At 42.0% G+C, this 21377-nt stretch overlaps 1 protein-coding gene across 3 annotated transcripts in view; it reads left to right on the top strand.

The window, feature by feature from the left end:
• Nucleotides 1–18067, top strand: part of LOC137381317 (cadherin-12-like) — a 199771-nt gene extending 181704 nt beyond the window's left edge. For all 3 annotated transcript variants that reach the window (XM_068053715.1, XM_068053706.1, XM_068053724.1), the window contains 3 exons: nucleotides 5465–5582; nucleotides 13130–13381; nucleotides 17111–18067. In XM_068053715.1, the coding sequence (XP_067909816.1) occupies nucleotides 5465–5582; nucleotides 13130–13381; nucleotides 17111–17619 (879 nt within the window). In that variant the 3' untranslated portion in view covers nucleotides 17620–18067. The remainder of the gene's footprint in view (nucleotides 1–5464; nucleotides 5583–13129; nucleotides 13382–17110) is intronic.
• The last annotated feature ends 3310 nt before the right edge of the window (nucleotides 18068–21377 follow it).

Below are 21377 nucleotides of genomic sequence, written 5' to 3'. Positions count from 1 at the left end.
TCAATCTATCTCACCAATTGGGAAACTCACAGGATTGGGTACATTTTTGGTTTTACATCCATCTGATTTTACGCTCCATTGAACTTAACGAGCAATAATGGTCGGGTGTAAAATCAGTGTTCCCCCTAATCCTGTGGGTTTCCCAGTTACATTCCCACATTCTACTCTCTGTAAACTTGAGGTCATCCAAAACTCTGCTGCTCTGGTCTTAACTCACACCAAGTCCCGTTCCCCTATCACCCCTGTGCTCACTGACCTATATTGGCTCCCGGTCAAACAACATTTTGATTTTAGAATTTTCATCCATATTTTCAAATCCCTCCATGGCCTTGCCCCTCCCTATCTCTGTAATCTCCTCAAACCCCACAACCCTCCAAGATAGCTGCACTCCTTTAATTATCACCTCTTGTGCAGCCCTGATTTTAATTGCTTCACTATTGGTGGCCCTGCCTTCAGTTGCCTAGGTCTCAAGCTGTTGAATTCCCTCACTATATCGCTCCACCTCTCCACCTTGCTTTCTTCCTTTAAGACAGACACTCCTTAAAAATGACCAAGCTTTTGGTCATTTGACCGAATATCACCTTTAGTGGCTCAGTGTCTTACTTTGTTTTATAATGCTCCCGTAAAGTGTCTTGGGACTTTTTATTATTTTAAAGGCGCTACATAGATATAAGTTGCTTTTGTTGTTGTTGAGAGTTAGCTTAAACATTCCCCCCAATGTCTACAGTACAGTATGTCAAACTGTTCATGGATGTGGAAACTCATTAGAAATGCATCTTAAAATTAAATATGCAGTTTTGGAAAAACTAGACCAGAAACTGCCAATCACTGTTATATAACAAGTGAGAACCAAAAAGAGGATTTATAAACAGATTGTATATGCTGACACTAGATGGTGCTCCAGGCTGTTAAGGACTTGTTTTTTGGAGGAATTATGTCCACCCTTACACAAGGGCATTGTTCTCTTGAGGTTATAAATTGTGTGACAACTGTGATGTCTGAGGCTGGGGATAATCAGTCATTAACTAAACTAAGTCAGGTTGCTGCCTAAAGCACAGTAGATGTGCAGTGACTCCAAATTATAATTTTTATTATGCAGCCTAAATGGTAACTCCATGCTACTTGTGGGATTTGCCAATGGTTTTGATGCCAGTACATCACCTATACATCAAAACAGTGTGTAATAAATATAGCTCATTTCATTTTTATAGTCTTCAATGTTTAGCGACTGTTTTTCCTTGTCTAAGGAAAACCTAACCTTGATGATGGTTTTCCCTAATATTTGCTAAAGTGCTTTTTTGATGATGTCATGCAGAGCTTAATTTTTTTAGCTGTCCTTTAATTTGCAGTCAACAGATACAATTGGTTTCAGAAAATCCATTATAAAGAGTAAAAACTTTTGAATATTTATAGGGAAGCCTGCAAAATAATTAATAGAAGGAATATGATATCTTGAATGTTCCTGACTCATGTCACTTTAGTCAATAGCAAATTACATTATCCCATAGAAACAAAAGATTGACTAGAATATTCAGACACCACCTAGTAGTGTCAACAGTGAAATTCCTCCTGTCTGTAATTCTAGTGAACAAATTGGTATGAGCATAATGCAGACATTCCTATTTTCTGCCCAAGCTCACTTTTTCAGTGAAGTTATTGACAGGACGAATTTCACCTCCTTAGTTCTTCAATATATATTTTGCAAGTCAGCTTTAAATAACAGATAATAACTAGTTTTAAGAGGTCAATCACTCACACATTTGCAGTGAGTTCAGTGACATTTGCCTTTACAAATGTCTTTCTTTCAGGCTTGAGGGAGCCTCTGAATGATAGAATAATACAATTGTCATTTTTGGGAGAGGGAGATTAACCTATGAAGATTAAAAGTATAAGGATAAGAAACGAATTAGGATAATAAAGAAATGAGGCATTTACACTGAAAGAAATATCAAAAACTTAGTTCAACGCCTTGGTTAATGTTGTCGTCCAAACTTGTGAAAGTTATCTGGTCATTTTGAAACTTAAAGGTTGGATGCTGTGTAAGAGGTATTAATTTTGAATGATGGACAAGTGAGAAAAGGTTGAGAAATTGTGATGCAGGTCTATATCAATTTTATTGGTAGATTCAGAATATTCTTGAAAAACTACAGTAGACAGAACTTTTTCATCAGAAGGGCTTCTATCGGAGTGACTCTCACTTAACAGTACACATCTGGAGATTTTGTGTGGCTTTTCTTGATCTTCTGCTGTAATTAGAGTGGGAGATTAGCAGCAAGAGAAACAGACATTAATGTTCATTTACATTAATGTGAATCCAGGAGGATAATAACTATTTGTTTTTTGGGCAACTGACATGTGTGCGAGTGAGTCCTCGCTAATGCACAGTAGGTCACATGGATTAGATTAGATTAGAGATACAGCACTGAAACAGGCCCTTCGGCCCTCCGAGTCTGTGCCGAACATCAACCACCCATTTATACTAATCCTACACTAATCCCATATTCCTACCAAACATCCCCACCTGTCTCTATATTTCCCTACCACCTACCTATACTAGTGACAATTTATAATGGCCAATTTACCTACTATCCTGCAAGTCTTTTGGCTTGTGGGAGGAAACCGGAGCACCCGGAGAAAACCCACGCAGACACAGGGAGAACTTGCAAACTCCACACAGGCAGTACCCAGAATCGAACCCGGGTCCCTGGAGCTGTGAGGCTGCGGTGCTAACCACTGCGCCACTGCTCTGGAGCTCATCCAGAGCAGCATAGTGTACAGCACAACTCACTATGAGATATACTGGTATGTTGCTACCTTCACCATTATTGATTGATAGACAACATATCACTTTGATCAGTTGGAGGTGAAGTGCCTCAGAAGTAGTTGTTTGTAGGCATTGAACCATGAATATATGACTGGACATTCTCATATCTGGGGCCCAGGTATGCCATCAGGCAGCTGTTATCCTTGGTTCAGAATTTTGTCATTGGCACCTGCTTTCAGCATTATGGACATCCCTGAATAGGGCACCTTGTGCTCTACCAGCTTGGTGTTCTCAATGCCCAAGGTCGGTGCCACATACCGAGCTCACTCATCATCAATTACCTAATCCAGGTTCTTATATCAGCTTAAGGACATAAGAAATAGGAACAAGAGTCAGCCATATGGCTGCTCGATCCTGCTCTTCCATTCAATAAGATCATCTACAGCAACTCCACTTCCCTGCCCTATCCCCATATCCCTCAATTTCAAAAATCTATCAATCTCAGTCTTGAATATACTCAATGACTGAACATCCACAACTCTCTGGGGTAGAGAATTCCAAAGATTTACAACTCTCTGACTGAAGAGATTTCTCCTGATCTCACTCCTAAATGGCCATCCCATTATCATTACACAAAAACAGAAAATGCTGGAAATACTCAGCAGGTCAGGCAGCATATGCAGAGAGGAAAACAGAGTTTGTTTCAGGTCTGTGTGACCTTTCACCATCTCACCTGCACTAAAATTTAGTCCGGGGCAGAGAGGCCTCTGAACAGCCTTCCCGCTCCACCATTAATTGAGGCCCTTAACTGGGCAGAAATGCCCAATTAAAGGCCTCTTCCTGCCACAGTGACAATTAGCCATGTGGTGGGCAGCCTGTTGCCGCACGGGAAGCATGGCACAAGAAACTGTGCGGGCGGCTTCCCGGATCCGGGGGTGGGGTGGGAGGGGGTCATCGTTAAAAGGCTTTTAGTGCCTGAACCAGGGACCCGACATTGGGAAGGGGGGGTCCACTGAAAGCCACCCCCCTGCCCTTGCTGCTGACTCCCCTCCTACCCTCCCCTGTGACCCCCACCCTGCAAGAGCCCTCCCGTCCTGACCTACCTGTGACCTGGGTCCAGCGACACTCCTCAGCCTCCGGTAGGTGCTCCTCCAGCAGCAGCCACTGCCTCTGAGGTGATTGGCCGGCAGCTGTCCTAGGGCGGGACTTCCGGCAATGGGGTCCTTGATCCTGTGGAAGGCCCGCCACTGTCTACCTATGCTGCACTAGATTCGGCAGGCCTTCCGGGGAAGAGGCGACGTGAGGATCTCGGTGTCGCTTTTCCGGACGTCGAGACCCCCGCCACCAAAATAAAATCCTGGCCATTAACTCTGTTTTTCTCTCCACTGATGCTGTCAGATCTGCTGAGTATTTCCAGAATTTTCTGTTTTCGTTTCAGATTTCCCGCATCCGCAGTATTTTGCTTTTGTATTAGCCCTTCTCCTGAGGCTATGCCCTCTAGTTCTATATTCCCCAACCAGGGGAAACAGCCTTTCTGCATCTATCCTGTCAAGGTATACACTTCAATGAAGTCACCTCTCAACGTTCGAAGCTTAATATGTGGGTGGTACCTGCCATGAGGCTGTCTGAATAACCCTCTCGGGCACTCAGTGACAGATTTAGGCAAATCAGAGTCCTCCTGCCCTGCAAGTTTTTCATTATCAATTCTCCTCAATGCTTGGTCCTGAATCTTGTCCGTGAGCCAGAGGAAGCGCCCTCTTGCTACTTGTCTAAGACCACAACCATGAAGCAGAATTGTTTTACAGGCCACAAATTTAAACTGCATTGGTTTCTGTGATCACTAAATAAAGATGAGAAAAGCAAAATTACATTTGTCTCTCTCTCGCTAAGTAACTGTCTCACAGTATGCAATCCAAATTGAGTTAGCAACCTCCGGTATTCTTATGAAATAATATAAGTCGCCAAGTGTAACAGTGACCAAAACTTCAAGGTATCCTCGTAAACAAAAAAAATGGCCATATAGTAATAGACTGGGGCATCCACTTCTGGATAACCCATTGTTAAAGATGGAAAGTGGTGTGCACTCGATTCCTTCTGCCAGAAACACATACGAAAAAGAGTTCTAAAGTATTCTCAGGAATGTGTTGCAAGCAGAGCTGAGCATTTACTGGGCTCAGGAAGACAAGAAAAATCAAGAGCAATAAAAATGGCCCCCAGTCTTACAAGATTTTGCAGCAAGTTTAGCTTGTGTTTGTTACCAGCTGGGGAGACACCCATGCATCAGGACTCAGTCAGCAACACAGCAAGATGAAAAAAGACTCAGGGTTAACACCATCCCTATGATTAGTTCAAATCTTACAAAATGCAATGTAACAAAGCAGGCTGTTAAGGTTTGTATAAATATCATATCACATCTACATTTTATTACATTATAGCACTTAAATATTCAGGTGGTTTCTTTATTTCAGCTTCCTTTGTGTCAAAACCCTTCATAAGTTTTCTGACAGATGAACCTTCAAAACTCTGACAATGCTCCCAAGCATTGTGATTATTCAATCATGGGCCTGTTATTTTGTGCACAGAAACAGGAGGGCGCAGCTTCTGTTTGTTGCTCAGGATTGAAAGACGTTTTTTTTAAAATTGATACAGAATTACCATAATGTGTGAATAGTCATTTCCCCATGCTGTGGATCCTTTCAGATCATTATGACGATCAGCGCTGAGGATAAAGACATGCCACCTACTACCCCGCAATTTCACTTCAGACTGACACCCGAGGCTGCCACCAACCCAAACTTCACTATTCATGACAATGGAAGTAAGAACTGCTGCTTTTTATTTTTTCTCTCTTTAGAAGAATGACAGGCTATTTCCCACAGAATTCTCTTCAAACTAATTACTCTTTTTTTAATACACGTCCAATCTTTGTTGCAGATATTTTTTAAAGCCATTGTGTGTCATGTGGTTGACTGGTGAAAACAACATTAATAACCACGCTTCAAAACTGACAACCTTTATTTAAGTAATCAGCAACATAGAAACTTGATCCCTGTGTTGTATTCTTTTGAAGATTAAGATCCATGCAAAAATTTCCAATTTATCAGTTTCCTTCACTTTTAAGCTGACATCTAGATAGAAAATATTGTCTTCCTGTCATTTTCATTTCACTCACACCATTATATCCACATATTTGAAGCAATTTGGGACTCCATTTCCCATGGCTATGTAGTACACATTACACTGGTTGTTTATTATCAAAAAGATATTCTTTAAAGTTGCATTTTAAAAGCTGAGAATATATTACTGATTTGTCTTCCTATTGTAAGAACATAACAGGGTAGGCTTTTCCCCAGTGAGGATTGTGGGCAGTCAAACAGTTGGATTGTCCTGGTATGAAGGAGGGGTCATTTCAAAAGCCTGTTTTTCTGCTACTCCCCTTGGTGTGGCAAAACCAGACTGTGCCAGACTGCCCCAACTGCAGCTGGGGTGCCACGATCTTCAGCTAGGCCCCTCTCAAGCCCCAGCTCCCCAAGGTTGCCGATTGCAAGCATCGCAAGTGACCATGTTGGGGGCACAACAGTCTTCTACTTCCCATGGCTGCAGTCACTTGGGAAATGCATTGCAGGAGCAGGAAAGCAGATAAAAGAGCACTGAAGACAGGCATGGGGGGTGGTGGTGGGGGTGGGGTTTGCGAGGGGTGATGGCAGTATGGGGATCACCACAGGAAAAGTTTAAAGGTTATTGTAAATTACAGTCTTTTACAGAATTATTAATGTGCTGAGGTTGCTTGGTGAGTATGTGTTGGCCAGGCAAACAGCCTTGTTGGTGATGACATTGAATGAAGTCCTAAGAGAGAGTATTGGTGCAAAGAGAATAGGTTATTATTGACCAAAGTCATAGAGTTATACAGCACAGAGTGTTCCGGGATAACTGAGATTGATAAATTTTATTCGGTGAAAGCTTTGAAAAATATGGAACTAAGGCAGGAAATGGAGTTGAGATATGGATAAGCTATGATCTCGGAATGTAGGACCAGGGACAGGCCATTCAACCCCTTGGGTTTGTTCCAGCATCGATTAGATCAGAATTAGACAGAATTTTGCTTGAAACCCCAGTCAGAAATCCTCTGTAGATTTAGCCTCAATACTTACTGAAATGGTTAATGTCAGTTCCCGCAGCCAAAACTCCCATAAAGGAAAAATGGCACGCCAGCAACTGAAATAAATTAACGAGCAATTTACCTGAGAACAGATGGTGATCCCTTTAAATGTCATGAAATAATGCCATCCAGGCTGTGCCCATCTGTGATTTGTGTGACAATTGTGGATTTGATCTATAGAGTGTACAATGGCGATTGGGTCCTTAAACAAGCACAGGACCCTAGTTTCCTTGCTTAAATAGGTGTCTGCTGATCCAGGCAGGTGCATTAGAAAGCTAAAAGATGACCCAGTTCAAAATGGCATCAGGTGGATTTTTAGTGGAAAATCGTGACCCATTTACCATACTACTCATTTTTTTGTATAAATTGAACATTCCTTTTTGTATTCTGTAGATTTTAAAAGCTACCAATTAAAGTGGCAAAATATTCCTCCAACTCATTTTGTGAAACACAAATGTAATAATAAAAATACACAGATCCAGGTAATCATAATGCATTTGTAATAATGCTGCTTTACACTTCTCGAGGAGCTAAGTTGCCGCTTAACTTGAAAAACTGATGACAAATTTGGTAACTCAAATGGAATGTGTATAGAAATTGCATGTAATGGCTCCATGAAAATGTTCTCCTGAGAAGAAAATCCAATTTATAAAAAAGGATTGTGGTATTCCATTTAAAGAGTATTGCTGCACAGGCGGTAAGATATTTTTCTTGTCAATCACAAAAAGCTCAGTGGACTTGAGAATACATGTGTTCTGATTGTTTAATAATTTCAAATCAACAGCAGTAATTGTGATAAGTTTAATAACTGTCAGCCATGACTCAATTGGTAGCACTCTCATCTGTGAGCCAGAGGGTTGTGAGTTGAAGTCCCGCTCCAGATCCTTGAGCCTATAATCTTGGCTGACACTGAAGTGTAGTACTGAGGGAGTGCTGCACGTTCGGAGGTGTCGTCTTTCAGATGCGATGTTAAACTGAGGCCCTGTCTGCACTCTCAAGTGGATGTAAAAGATCTCATGGCAAAATGTGGAAAAAGCAATGGAGCAGGTGACCTGGTCTACATTTATCCTTCAGCCACAATTTAAACAATTTAATTGGTCATTTATCACATTGCTATTTGTGAATCTTACTGTGCACAAACTGGCTGCCACATTACTGCATTGACTCCATTTCAAAAAAGTTCTTCATTGGCTGTGAACCAGTGACCCCTGAGTTAAATTAACCAGGCCTGATTTCTCCAGATGTGGGACAGTTTCCAAATCACCTCATCACCCACCCGGTCGGAGTTCAAATCAGGAACAATGTTCTTTCTGAGTGGAAAGAGCATAAAAGAACCCCACAGTAAAAAGCGTACCCTTCAACAGAGAGTCAATTGTTAGCAAAGAGCAGTGGACCTACTTTGGATGGTGATGGGAAACCTTAATTCTCTTCCATGGGAATCAACCAACAACAACAACAAAATCTTGTGTTATTATAGTGCCTTTAACATAGTAAAACATCCCAAGGTGCTTCAGAGGAGCGATTATCAAAATAATTTGACACCGAGCCACATAAGGTGATATCAGGAGAGGTGACCAAAATCTTGGTTAAAGCGGTTGGTTTTAAGGAGCATTTTAAAGGAGGAGGAGAGAGAGGTTTAGAGAGGGAATTCCAGAGCTTCGGCCTTTGGCAGCTAGAAGCATTGCCACCAATGGAGGAGCGACTAAAATCAGGGATGCTGAAGAGGCCAGAGTTAGAGGAGCGCAGAGATTTTGGAGGGTTGTAGGGCTGGAGGAGATTACAAAGATAGGGAGAGACGAGACCATGGAGGGATTTGAGAACAAGGATGAAAATTTTAATTGGTCAATAGATCAGGAACCCATGTAGGTCAGCGAGCACAGGGGATGATGGGTGAACAAGACTTGGGCCAGGATTTTGTGTGGCTCCCTGAGGCAGGGTCGGAGGCAGGGGGGGGACACGGAACATCACGAAAGGTGGTGGGGGCTGGAGTCCCTCGCCCATTGCCTCCCTGTCACCCAGCGATCTTCCCAAGGTGGGATCGGCCCACACTGGCCTTTCCACCCACAAGCCAATTGAGACCCTTAAGTGGCCTATTAACAGCCAATTCAGGCCCTCTTTCCACCGCCGCTGGAATCTGGGGCTTACCTCCGCCACGTGGGGAGGACGCCTTGTAACATGAGGCCTGTGGGCTTGGGCGGGGTCCTTCCTTTGTGGGCCATTGTGGCCCACGGAAGACCCCCACTGGAAACCAGGTTACCCCCCCACTCCGGGTCTCCCCACCTCTAGATTGCACAACCACCCCTCCTGTCTCCCCTTGCTGGGGCCTTCCAGACTGGCCCTGGTGACCTCATCTCACTTACTTCTGTTCTGGGGTTTCAGCACTGGGCTTGGGTCTGAGTCCTCTGCAGTACCGGCAAAGTCCACCCCTACCAGTGGCGCTGCTGATACTTCTGAGATCATTGGCCGGCAGCTCTTGGAGGTGGGATCCCCGTCTTTAAAGGGACAGGGATCCTGGCGCCGGAAACGTTGATTTAAAAAGACCAAAAGATCACGCCGGGGAGGCACAAAAAGGCAGAGACGGGGTTCCCCTTGCTTTTTCAGCCTGGTGCCGAAAGGCTCACATCCAGCACAAAATCTAGCCTTTGGTGTTAGTTACAATACAGAGTTTCGGATGAGTTTAATTTTATGGGGCATGAAAGATGGGAGATCGGCCAGGAGAGCATTGAAATAGTCAAGACTAGTGGTATCAAACCTTAAGACAAAAGGCGCTTTCCCCTTTTTGAAAAAAACAGCGATGATTCCCTAATTATTCTTTCCCAGCTAGATATCTTTAAATCCCCACCCTAAGCACCTGGACCGGAGTCTCTGATTGTGGACTCAGCCCGTCCATTGTACATTCTTTCTCCATCATGTGTTAAAGGATACTGGCTGGATGTCACAACACATGGAATCTGTGCTGCTAGACATTTGCTCTGTTACTTATTACTTGCATGGACTGTATGTTCCATTCAGTGGATTCCAGCTAAATATTTATTGATCATTTGTCTTTCATCGTTGGTTCTGTGTACCAGTTATTAATATTCTGTTAAAATGCTTAAGAGATCAAACTGTATTGTGCAAAAGTAGGAATTTTAAAATTGTCATTAACTTCATAAAATAACTGACAGAAGAATTTCACACAATGCATTAGCAAGTTTATTGTATCAAAGAGTGTGATTAGAACCCTTGAATTGAAGGGAGGACTGCTCAGGTTTATTTAAAGTCAGAAGCAGCCTTTCATGACCCTAGGACCTGTTAGTGTTTCCAAATCAATGAGGTACTTTTTGAAATGTAGTCACTGTTGTACAATAGGCGAAACACTGTAGCCAGTTTGTGCACAGCAAGATCACACAGACACCAGCGTGCTGATAATGGCCGAAAAATTGGAATGGTGCTAGGGACAGGTACAAAACAGGTGTCACCAAGAGAATGCTTTTTGGAAGACATGGTCCCGGGTCTTGCTGGGCCTTGAGCCTCGGGCCTTATCTGCCTGAGGCACCAAGTTGCAGATGCCTATCAGGCATCCTGTAGCAGTTCACCAGACAGGTCCGAGGAAAATCAGCAGCTCCGAGGCAGAGCTGGCCTGTAGGTCTTGGGGTGGGTGTGGGGAGGTGAACCGGAGGGATGGGGGAATGTGAACTAGAGGTGAGGGACTAGGAGCAGCGGGAGAGTAAGTCCAGACTGGCAGCGGCCCATGGTATTGTTGTGGAGCCAGGAGGAGTGGTCCTGCTCTTCATAACCTCACAGTAACAATAAAAGTTAACTGATCATTTCATCGGCAGTCTCTGGTGTCCCTTTAAAGACTGCTGGTTGGCTGACACGTGTGTCAGCCAGTTTATGTTGAATTTGGTGAGAGGTTCTAAAACAGTCTTTAAGTCACTGATTAGCAGTCGCAAAAGCTTATTGAAGGCAGGTGAGACGTTAAATTGAGGCTCCCCCTACTCTTTCTAAGGTGCTCTTCCTATCGGAACAGAGAGATCACAGTTTGAAATTGCTCGCTTGATGACCCAGTTAATTGTTTTTTCATGGCCATGATCAATATCTTTCCAAAAATCTTTCAGTGATGTTGATTGAAGGATAGATGATTAACAGGACATTACCACTCCATTTCTTAGAGTAGTGAATGGAATCTTGTAGATTCACCTGAGAAAGATTTGGAAGAGCCTCAGTTTAACATCCAACCTGAAAGGCAGCAGCACAGCACTCCCTCAGTGCTACATTCAAATATCAGCCTAGGTTATGTTTTTCTCATTTCTGGATTGGGTCTCGAACCCATGATCTTCTTCTGACTCATAAGTGAGAATGGTACCACTGAGCCATGGTCAACATCAATAAGTATATTCATACAATATTAACAGCATGTTTTTATAGATCTCCTTAGGTTGTCTTTTGGGAGAATTTTATCTTAGTATAATAACTACTTTTTAATTTCAGGATTTGCTTATCATTTAGATCTTTGCCCTTCCCACTCCCCAGGACAGTTCTGTACTAATGTATCTGGATAGACTATTTACAAGGTCTTAGTCCTCAAAAGACAAAATGTTGCACCTCTATTAAGCTGTGAGCAGGTCTTAAAGAACTGTTACTAATGGATGGAAATTTGTTACAACTTTTAAGTGACTTTCTACTGCTCCCCTCCCTACTCACATCTACTTTATTGAATTCACAACAAGGGTGAAATTCATCCCATGACTTTCAGCTTGTGGATCAGCAGTGACAAGCGATTATTATTAATGTTATCAAATGTCATGTGTTTCATAAATAGTTCAGTTGAATTCAAAGAGGTTTTGTGGAACATGAAAGCTGCACGATAAAAGTGCAAAGCGATACAGTATATGGCCTTGGACAGCGCAGCCAGAATCAGCCAATTTCCTCTCCCAAAATGATCACAGTGGAATAGTGACTTGTATTTTTCCTGACCTTTCCACTGTTGCATCTCTTTACAGAAATTAATTTGTTAATGGTAAATATATTCAGATTTAAAATCTTAAAAGGAAAAAGTATTCAAAGCTGCAAATTTATCAGTTTTGCATTTGTTATGCAAATTCATTTCACTGCAGTTGAAATGAAGTCTATTTCTGCTTCCGTTTGTTCGAGCACATTTCTTCTGCAGTGTACCATGAAGGAAAGGCAAATTTTAAGTGTGCAGTACCTGTGCAGCCATGACCAATAATTTTATAATACCTTCTTAAATGTTGCACTGTCTGTAGCCACCATGTCGCCCAGTACCTCTGGAGTTAAGGATTCAACATAGATAAGATCAAAACATTTATTTTAACCTGAAAAGAAATGATTTTCTTATGTCATAAGTTGCTAGTTTCTTTCCAACCTTTCTGTAAAAACTAAAAATCACACTTAAGTATAACCGTTAACATTTACTGAGCAATGCAAAATAATACTTCTTGTTTTCTAATAAAAGTAAACAACATAACTCCATGCAGACAGCAGTGCACTTCAATAGAGTAAAAATGTGCTTCAGTAAAATATAATTGCACCCGGTCTCTTTCTTAACTGGTTTGTACTTGTGAAAGGTTTAATGTATCACAAAAAACTCAGCTAAGGTTGTTTTACTGTAATTACAAGAAATAAATGGCCATATTTAACTGCATTCATGCTTTGCTAATCTTTTGCTGCTTTACAGAGTGAATATTTGAAACCATTACATTTAAAGTACCAAGAGATGGATAATAAAGGGAGATTCCTTGCAGCGGACTAACATGTAATAGTGGACTTAAAAACCATGTAATGCTTTATCTGTGCCTACATGCCATTTCTCATTTCACTACTCAACAGTTATCTTGAGCTCATATAAAAATACCTTACATAGACCTATTGCAGACTCCTAATGCTCAGTAATTACTTGAAGCATAAAGTAGTACAATAGGCCTGCCTTACTTCTGCTGGAGAAGTCTATAAAGCCTCTGCACAACATTGCACTATTCTGGTTACATAAGTAGTTCAAGGAGGCTGTTCTCCAGCTCACCACCACCTTCTCAGGGACAAATAGGGATGGCAGCCTTGCTCATGATGCCCTTACCCCATGAATGAATCAATAAAAAACATGTTGCTAAGTTATTTTCCATGCTGTTTTGTCTCAATAGTTCCACTATACATTCTTTTCCTTTGTTTCATGTTTTTAACAACACTCTTTTATGTGTGTATCACAGACAACACAGCTGGAATCTTACCCAAGAGAAATGGCTTTAGTCGCAGGCAGCTGGAGCTCTATTTTCTTCCTGTTGTGATCTCAGACAGTGATTACCCTATACAAAGCAGCACAAATACATTAACTATTCGAGTCTGTGGATGTGATGTGGACGGCACTATCTTGTCTTGCAATGTGGAAGCAATCTTTCTGCCGGTGGGTTTGAGCACAGAGGCATTGATAGCAATCCTGCTTTGCATCATTATACTTCTTGGTGAGTCTAACCCTATGCCTTGTTACTATATTAAATGCCCAATAATTTATCAATATAGAAAATATAAAGTGGCATTCAATTACCAATAAAATTTAGTGCGTTAACACTATAATGCCGTTGAACATTAGGATTCATAGATTTAATTAGCTATATCTTTATAAGGATCCTATCTGCAGTTTGGTCACATTAGATGGTTATTAAATCAAGCCAGGGCCACAACAATTTAACAGTTTTGCTCGGCTTTGACATCTCAAACTTAATGTAAGCCAAATTTCAAACGTTACAATCTTCCTTGTCTCTGTAGTCTCCACCAGCCCCACAACCCTCCAAAATATCTGCACTCTTCTAATTCTGGCCTCTTGAGCATCTTCAAATTTAATTGCTGCGCCATTGGTGAACGTGCCTTTAGCTACCTGGACCCTAAGCTTGCGAGGTCCCTGCCTAAATCTTTCTGCCTCTCCACCTCGCTCTCCTCCTTTAAGATGGTCCTTAAAACCTACCTCTTTGACCAAGTTTTGGTCATCTGCCCTAACATCTCCTTATATGGCTAGTGCCAAATTTTGCTTTATAACACTCCTGTGAAGCACCTTGGAACAATTTATTATGTTAATGGTGCTATATAAATACAAGTTGTTGTTGTTATCTCCTAAATCTAATCTGAAAGCTATGTGACAGATGTGCTTTAATGCGAACACCTGTATTTGCTGATATTTGACCTATGAATGAGTGGAAACTCAGTTATAACTTCAAATAATAAACTAGAAAAACAGAAAAACCTATTGGGCTTGGTTTTATAGAGCCCTCAATGTCGGGATCTGTAACGGGGGGGTCCAGAAGATGGCCCTGGATAAGGCCCACCACGGACCTCAACGCTGGCAGGGTCCGGCCTGATATTACCAGCAGCAGCGAGGCCTCGTGGCGGCTAGCCCATCCCCCTCCACTGCTCAGCGACGGGAATGCAATTTAAATATTTAAATAAATTAAAATACCTGCATTAATTACTCTCCCATCACCTCCTGAAGTCCCGCTGTGATCTTCACCTCAGCGGTTGGCACTGCCACGCCTTCGGATCCCCGTCCGGGGAAATGGGGCACAATACTGGTGGGGAGGGGGGAGGAGGTACGTTTCTCAGTGCGGGAGGGTGGGGAACGGGGTCAAAGTAACATCATGGGTGCAGGGGATGGTGGGAAGGGTTGTAGTTTAATGTTTGTGCAGTTGCGGGACGGTAGGTCAGATTGTAAAGGTAAGTGTTTTGCGGGGGGAAATGGCAAATAATTAATTTAGTTGTTATTGGGAGGGGGTGGGAGAGGGACAAAAGAGATGTTTTTAATGCCACTTAAATTTAAATATGTCAGTAGGGCTAACAGCCCTTTAAAAATGGCGTCAGCGCCTGCGCACAGGCAGTTGATGCCATTGCCAGGGATGGACAGCCGCCCCCTCCACGTGATCTGTTGGGGCGGGGGGAAGGCCCACCCTGCCCCGGCTATTTAAAAGATGCGGCTGCTCTTTGGTGTGTGGCCGTCCTTTGGCAGACTTACAGAATTCAGCCCATTGGGTGAGAAATTGATCTTTGTTACTGTGTGAAATGCCCTGTGCCCAATGGTGGACACCCAATGCCATATTGAATTAGATGATTTTTCAGGCAGCCCCAGCAGATACCCAGTTAGGCACCTTACATATTGAAATGGGAGGCCGACTGCCTGTTTTACTCCCTTTCTGTTAAGTTAGGCTCTAGGCCTGCTCTGCTCAATAATCTTCAGCAGCTGCTTCCCACCAACAAAATACATTTTTTAAAAAGTGCTTCACTGCTCTTTTGAGAGCTGCTGCCGGGCCATGATCACCCCTCCTCCCTCCTCCCTCATTATCTTTCTCTTCCATTCCTGGACTTACCTTGGGGCTGCTGCCAGTGATGCCTGAAATTCCTCCTTTGGAAATGGACAAACTTCCTCTAGAGATGCAAAAAGCAACAGGGACTCACCCAAATTATTGAAATGAAGCAGAATTCCCAATTACAAATGAATCTCGAGCCTCCTTGCATTGGTTACACTCCCAAAAATGGGCCATAATTAATTTCTACTGCATTAACTATTTTAGTGATTAGATAGACTGCAGGCTGCAAGTATAGCAATCACAATTTTCATTCAGTTAGCAATTTGCTGTAAAATTAAAATTAATGTTCTTTTTGTGTTACAAAGAATATCTCATGAGTTGCATAAGTCCTTTAAAATACAAGAAATGTTGCAATAATAAAAGCCCTGGCATCTGTGGGTTCATTTTATCAATGAATCCCAACTGAGGTGGAAAATGAGAATGCCAACCAGCCTTTCTGCAAGAGCCTTCTGAGTCTTACCGAGGAGTAACGTGAGTGCTCATCTTGGAGCATTTTGTAAACTTCTTTCTTCACTTTTCATCCTGAAGTTCCTTAGAAATAAATAGTCATAGGGAAAGGGTATAACACTGGCCAGTTCAAAGAATTGACCCATGCAATGGAACTAGGAGACTGCAGCAACTTTTATTGTACAAACATTTTAGATCATTTAAAAGGTGCCAATTTTATATCAATGATCTTTAGTAGAAATTTCATCTTTGAAACCAACCATTAATATTCCGATTGTAAAAACAATAACAGGGAATTTGCCACAGCCTTTGATACTCTAAGTATAGTTTTGCAATTCAGAAAACCCCAGTAAGATTGCTCTTTAAGAAAAATAATCACTGGGAGAATTCTTAAGGCTTCTACCATTCTGCCTCTGTAAGCTCAGTGGAAACTCCAGGGATAACTAAAAGAAATCAACAGGACAATAATGGGCTGATCTGATCCCAGCAGTTCTCCGCTTCTGCCCAATTTCACCGTTACTCCCAGGGTTTCTGATGAACTTGCAGTGGTGAAATGGAAGAAGCCCTGAAGCAATACACTCCCAATATTTTATTAAGGACATAAACTGTAGATAAGGGTCTCACAATAATGATTTGTAGAGCATGTGTATTATATTGAAATGTTCCAAGATGCATCACATTTGAAACATCCGAAAATGATGATAAGCTATGGGGAAACTGAAGAGATCGGAATGATTCTACAGAGAGTGATCCACCTTAAATCATCGGAAGCATATTACCAAAGTTTGTTGGTGAATTGCGAGGATTGAAATTCTTGACAAGAACATAGGAAATTTCCTCTATGGGAATTCTCCAAATTGATCAGACTTACAGGGTAGATATCCCTGTTAGTGGACTCAGACATATTGGATTACTTTGGTACAACACATTGTGGAAAATTGGTTGGAGACAATTGAACATCCAGAAGGGTCCCCAACCAATTTTCTGTCCAGTTCAATGAAGGACAAGAGGTTGCTCGAGCTCTGTGATGGATGTGCTGTCCTCTCCAACTGATTTTCCTCTATGCTCTGTGCCCAGATGATCTCATGTGACCAAATGCACTTCCAGGAATACCTGCCGAATACTCGAGTAAATAGACACTGTTTAGCAACTTCAGCTTTTCTGTGTGTTTCAATCTCAGTGAAATCCTATTTCATATCAACCCTAGCTCCTTCAATTTTTTAATGTGGATTTAAAATTTAATTCTACTCTGTTAAGTGTTCAGGAACGCTGGGCTATAAACACATACACTAGTTAGAACAATTGGCACTTCTTTGCCATAAAGGCAGGACTTTTTTTTAATGTTTACTGTTAAGTGGAAATGTATTTTTAAACTTGCTCCAATTTTCATAGTGATTGTGGTGCTGTTTGTGGCATTAAGAAGGCAAAGGAAGAAAGAAATCTGTATGACCTCTAAAGAAGATATCAGAGATAACGTAATCAGTTACGATGATGAAGGAGGTGGAGAGGAAGACACCCAGGCTTTTGACATTAGCACACTGAGGAAACCTGACTTGATAGAAGACGTGCAGTTACGCAGAGATGTAAAGCCAGAGACCCACCATCCACAGCGACAGACCATAATAATACAAAACAACACTGATATCAGAGACTTCATTGATCAGAGATTGCAGGAGAATGATGCAGATCCCAATGCACCTCCTTATGATTCCCTGGTGACCTACGCTTATGAAGGAAATTGCTCCATAGCTGAATCACTCAGTTCCTTAGAATCAGTCACCGCAGATACAGATCAGGATTATGATTACCTCACTAACTGGGGACCTCGGTTCAAAAAATTAGCAGACCTTTATTCACTGGAGAAAACTAACAGCCAACAAAATATTACCGAGCGACAGTAAATTTGAAGTTTGGTAGATTTAAGGACAAGATCAGTTTTGTCTTTTTTCTAATGGCTGCCATTGTTACTTGCTATGTCAACTATTGTTTTACTGTGAGATAGTTTTATTAGGTACCACAAAGGTATGACTTGTAAGATTCTTGTGAAATTGGAGAGAGGCAGGCTCAAGCAGTGTCTTTGAAATGTATTGGCCATACAATTGTAAGTGATAAGGAAAAAAAAGCTGCAGGTTTTTCTGTAATCTTAACTGAAGTGCCTCAAAGAACTTTGAACACTGCAGATGTTTTTGCTCTCCAGTAAGAGTGTCAGTTTTTATTATACAACTAAAAGGTGTTCTTAACTTGAATTAAATGACATTTACTTCAATAAAAGAAGCAATGGCATAGTCATAGGTGTTTGTGTTAATCATATTGATTGTTGATTTGGAAACAACCACTGCAGCTAAAGAAATACATTGATGATTAACGAGTGTACAATTTCCCCCTGCCATCCACATCTTGGTCCCCAATGTGTCTCCCACTGTCAATCATACACATGCAGTTGGAAGTGTATGACAGTTAGCATATCGGATTTCACCACAACTTCTGCCAATTCTGCTATGTGATTAACTGACAAGGAATTTGTTATAATGGATTGGAATTGAATCTGACAGTTTTTTCTCCATCAAGCTGAGCATCTGAGAGCAAACTATGCTTGCAATCGTGAGTAGTGTCAGTTAAAAAGGGAGTCCTTTGATGAGTTATGCAATGTTTTTATTTTTTATTTATTTAGAGATACAGCACTGAAACAGGCCCTTCGGCCACTGAATCTGTGCCGACCAACAACCACCCATTAATACTAATCCTACATTAACCCCATATTTCCTACCACATCCCCACCATTCTCCTACCACATACCTATACTAGGGGCAATTTATAATGGCCAATTTACCTATCAATCTGCAAGTTCTTTGGAGGTGGGAGGAAACCGGAGCACCCGGCGGAAACCCACGCAGACACAGGGAGAACTTGCAAACTCCGCACAGGCAGTACCCAGAACTGAACCCAGGTCACTGGAGCTGTGAGGCTGCTGTGCTAACCACTGTGCCATGTGCCGCCCATGCTCTGTGCTATTGCTAAAACTATTTTGGTGCCAATGAAGATTTAAACAAAATATTGTATATTGTTCCTCAATTATTTTGTCTCTTTGCAAAACTTTTTTCACTTCAACACCATCTCCTGCAGCTGAGGGTTTAGTCAGTCAGGTACTGGAGGTTGAGAAATTAACCCACAACACAGCAATGAAACAATTTGAAGATTATCTGTTTTAGTGATATTGGCCCCAAGACACTGGGGAGAACTCTGCAGCTCTTCTTCAAATGGTGCCATTGGAGCTGAGAGGATAGGTGGGGCCTCAGTTTCATGCCTCATTCGAATGGCAGCACCTTGGACAATGCAGCATTCCCACTCCGATGTGGGAGTGCTACTGAGCCAAGGTTGATAGCTGAAATGTGTTTGTATTATAAAAATCAGATGAGGTAAGTGACCTGATTACTTGTCATGAATATGTCACTTTGGCCAACTACTGCAAATTTCAAAAAGCAAGACTAATATGAATGTCTGTTTCTAATTAATGGAGCTGTAGAGAGTTCTACTCCAGTGCCTTGATTGACAGGTAGAGTAGTTTGAGTGTTCACATAGGGGAGGGGGAGTTAATTTTAACGATTGGTGACATTGTAAAGCACATGATCGACCGCCCATTAAACACCTCTCCCAATGGAACAGAAAGCAGGAGAGGTGTTTAATGGAATAAAAGCAAAATACTGCGGATGCTGGAAATCTGAAATAAAAACAAGAAATGCTGGAACCACTCAGCAGGTCTGGCAGCATCTGTGGAAAGAGAAGCAGAGTTAACGTTTCGGGTCAGTGACCCTTCTTCGGAACTGACAAATATTAGAAATGTCACAGGTTAAGCAAGTGAGGTGGGGGTGGGGCAAGAGATAATAAAGGAGAAGATTGGACAAGGCCACATAGCTGACCAAAAGGTAATGGAGCAAAGGCAAACAATATGTTAACGGTGTGTTGAAAGACAAAGCATTAGTACAGATAAGGTGTTTACGGACTGAATATTGAACAGCAGCAAGTGCAAAAATGAAAAAAAAAAACTGTGGGTAGTCAAACTGAACAAACTAAGATGAAATGAAATAAATGCAAAAAAAGATTGTTAAAAATGTAAAAAAGCAAAAAATAAAATATACCTAAAAATGAAAGTAAAATGAGGGGCTGTCATGCTCTGAAATTATTGAACTCAATGTTCAGTCCGGCAGGCTGTAGTGTGCCTAATCGGTAGATGAGATGCTGTTCCTCGAGCTTGCGTTGATGTTCACTGGAACACTGCAGCAATCCCAGGACAGAGATGTGAGCATGAGAGCAGGGGGGAGTGTTTAATGGGTGGTTGCACCGATAGAGCATATTTCACTCAGTTGTATTAATAATGTTTGCCTTGCTGTTAAGCCTGTTGTTATGGTGTGAGAATGAGTCATCCATGAGTATATTGTGTATGATTGCATCAAAAACATTGTCTTGATGGAAAGCTGGCTGACGGTGATAAGATTTTCCCCTTAAATGAAGCTTCCCTCCTGGCTATACTTTTCACCACTTGCCCTGCTCAAACCATAATGATAGCAGTGCAGCTCTTATCACCAAATTACAACTTGGTCTGACCCCCTACTCCTCTGGCACCTACTCTTTTGACAATCTCACCTTGTTCTACGCCTCTCATCTCTCATTTAAAATCCTTATTTACTCTGCCCACCCAAGTACCATGCCAATTTTCTTCCCAAGATATCTGCTTTCCGCCCTTAGCCTTTGTACTGAGTGACTTCTCATCCTCGGTGATTTCAACCTCCATCTCAACTCATCATGCTCTCTCCCCTCCGAGTTCACTGCCCTCTCCTTCCATTTATAAACTCCCCAACAGCCACCCTTTTGACCTTGCCATCTCACATGGCCTCGCTAACTCCCATCGTGACAATCACAGATAAAATTACTTCTGATCACTTCCTTGTGTCATTCTCTATCCACATCCCCCTTTTCCCTCCCAATCTTACATTCCTCTGTGTCCGTCCCTAGGGAAATGCTCTCTCCCAATTCACTTACAATGACACATTCAAAATCCCAAATCCTTTGGCCACCCCCATTGACCAAACATTTCTGCAGCTACCGATCTGCTTAACCATACATTCACATCAACCCTTGATGCATTAGTCCCCATTAAAACCACCCTGGCCATTCCCCTGGCCCTCCTCCACTTACTTGAGTCCAAGGGATGGAGACGTGAATGCATGTGTTGGACATCATGTAGCCATTCATTGCCAGTTCTGAGTGGACGACTTAAAGCAAGCACGTGGTGCAGTGGTTAACACTGCAGCCTCACAGCTTGCCTTCCTGAACCCCATGTTAGCCAATATTGTTAGCAGTTCTCTCTCCTCAGGTACTGTTCCCTTCCCTTCAAATCTGGTGTTATCACCCCTCCTGCAAAAAATAATCAGTAACCCCTTGGTTCTTGAAAACGACCACCCTATCTCCAACCTCCCTTTGCTCTCCAAAGTCTTTGAACGTGTTGTCACCTTCCAAATTTGTATCTTTCCTGGAACTCCATATTTGAATCCCTCTAATCAGGTTTCTGCCCCTGTCAAAATACCTTACAGCTCTTATCAAAGTCACAAATGATATTCTACGTGACTGTGACCATTGATAAACTATCCCTCCACGGCTTTCT

This window comes from Heterodontus francisci, chromosome 2, assembly GCF_036365525.1.
Source record: "Heterodontus francisci isolate sHetFra1 chromosome 2, sHetFra1.hap1, whole genome shotgun sequence".
Classification (NCBI taxonomy): Eukaryota; Metazoa; Chordata; class Chondrichthyes; order Heterodontiformes; family Heterodontidae; genus Heterodontus; species Heterodontus francisci.
The sequence above is the reverse complement of the archived record's forward strand: the minus strand, read 5'-3'. Positions and strand labels throughout refer to the sequence as shown.